General features: G+C 63.9%; 1 protein-coding gene across 1 annotated transcript in view; it reads left to right on the top strand.

Moving 5' to 3' along the window:
- Positions 1-5: 5 nt before the first annotated feature.
- Positions 6-775, top strand: part of ST6GALNAC2 (ST6 (alpha-N-acetyl-neuraminyl-2,3-beta-galactosyl-1,3)-N-acetylgalactosaminide alpha-2,6-sialyltransferase 2) — a gene marked incomplete at its 5' end in the record, with an annotated part of 4190 nt that continues 3420 nt past the window's right edge. Inside the window, 2 exon segments of the mRNA XM_010084838.1 lie at positions 6-26; positions 628-775. The exon segment at positions 628-775 is cut by the window's right edge and continues 12 nt beyond it. Coding sequence (XP_010083140.1) covers positions 6-26; positions 628-775 — 169 coding nt within the window.

Raw genomic sequence — 775 nt, 5'->3', positions numbered from 1 at the left:
AGGAGCCCGAGCCCAGCAGACAGCAGGTGACCGTCAGCACAGCCTGGGCAGTGTCCCCGGGGACTCCTCCTTGCTGGGTTTTGTAGGTTCAGGGGCTGTGCGGGGAAGCTGAGGAGGAGCAGAGGCACCTGGACGGGGTTTGGGTGTGTGCAGAGGAGCAGCCTCCTCCCTCCATGGCCGTGGGTATCCCCCAGGGCTGCAGCACCTCCCTGAGCCATTCCTCAGTTTGGGGGTCCGAGCCAGCATCACCCGCTCCCTCCAGCCCCGTGACGCCTGGGCCACCTGGACACTGGGGAGAATGGGCCCAGGGTCCAGGAGGGACAAATCCTGGGCACTGGGGCTGTTCTCGTACAGTGAATGCCTTTAGTGGGGTGCCCACACCGAGTCCTTCACGGGGCTCGTGCTCTCGGGTGTCTCTAAGCCCTGACCCCCCCCAGCCCCACTGAGCTGAGCACCAAAGGGTGTTTTGCAGCAGGAAACTGAGGCACGAGGCAGTGCCCTGCCTGGGTGACCCAGGAGGACATGGGATGGACAAGGAGCATTTTTGTCCCCGGGTTTTTCCTCTCCATGGTTGGAGGGAAGGTCGATCCCAGCCGGAGGCTGAGCCGAGGTCTTTCTCCCTCCCAGCCGACCACCTGCCCCCGCTCGCTGATGGCCAGAGCAAAGGCAGACCCCAAGTTTGGGGACATCTTCCGCTTCGACACCCCTGTGCTGATGTGGGACCAGCACTTCACCCCGGAGACCTGGGACAGGCTGAAGGCGAGACATGTCCCCT

Source organism: Pterocles gutturalis, unplaced genomic scaffold (genome assembly GCF_000699245.1).
Source record: "Pterocles gutturalis isolate BGI_N339 unplaced genomic scaffold, ASM69924v1 scaffold16080, whole genome shotgun sequence".
NCBI classification, from domain to species: Eukaryota; Metazoa; Chordata; class Aves; order Pterocliformes; family Pteroclidae; genus Pterocles; species Pterocles gutturalis.
Note: the sequence above shows the minus strand (reverse complement) of the source record. Positions and strands in the feature narration are given on the sequence as shown.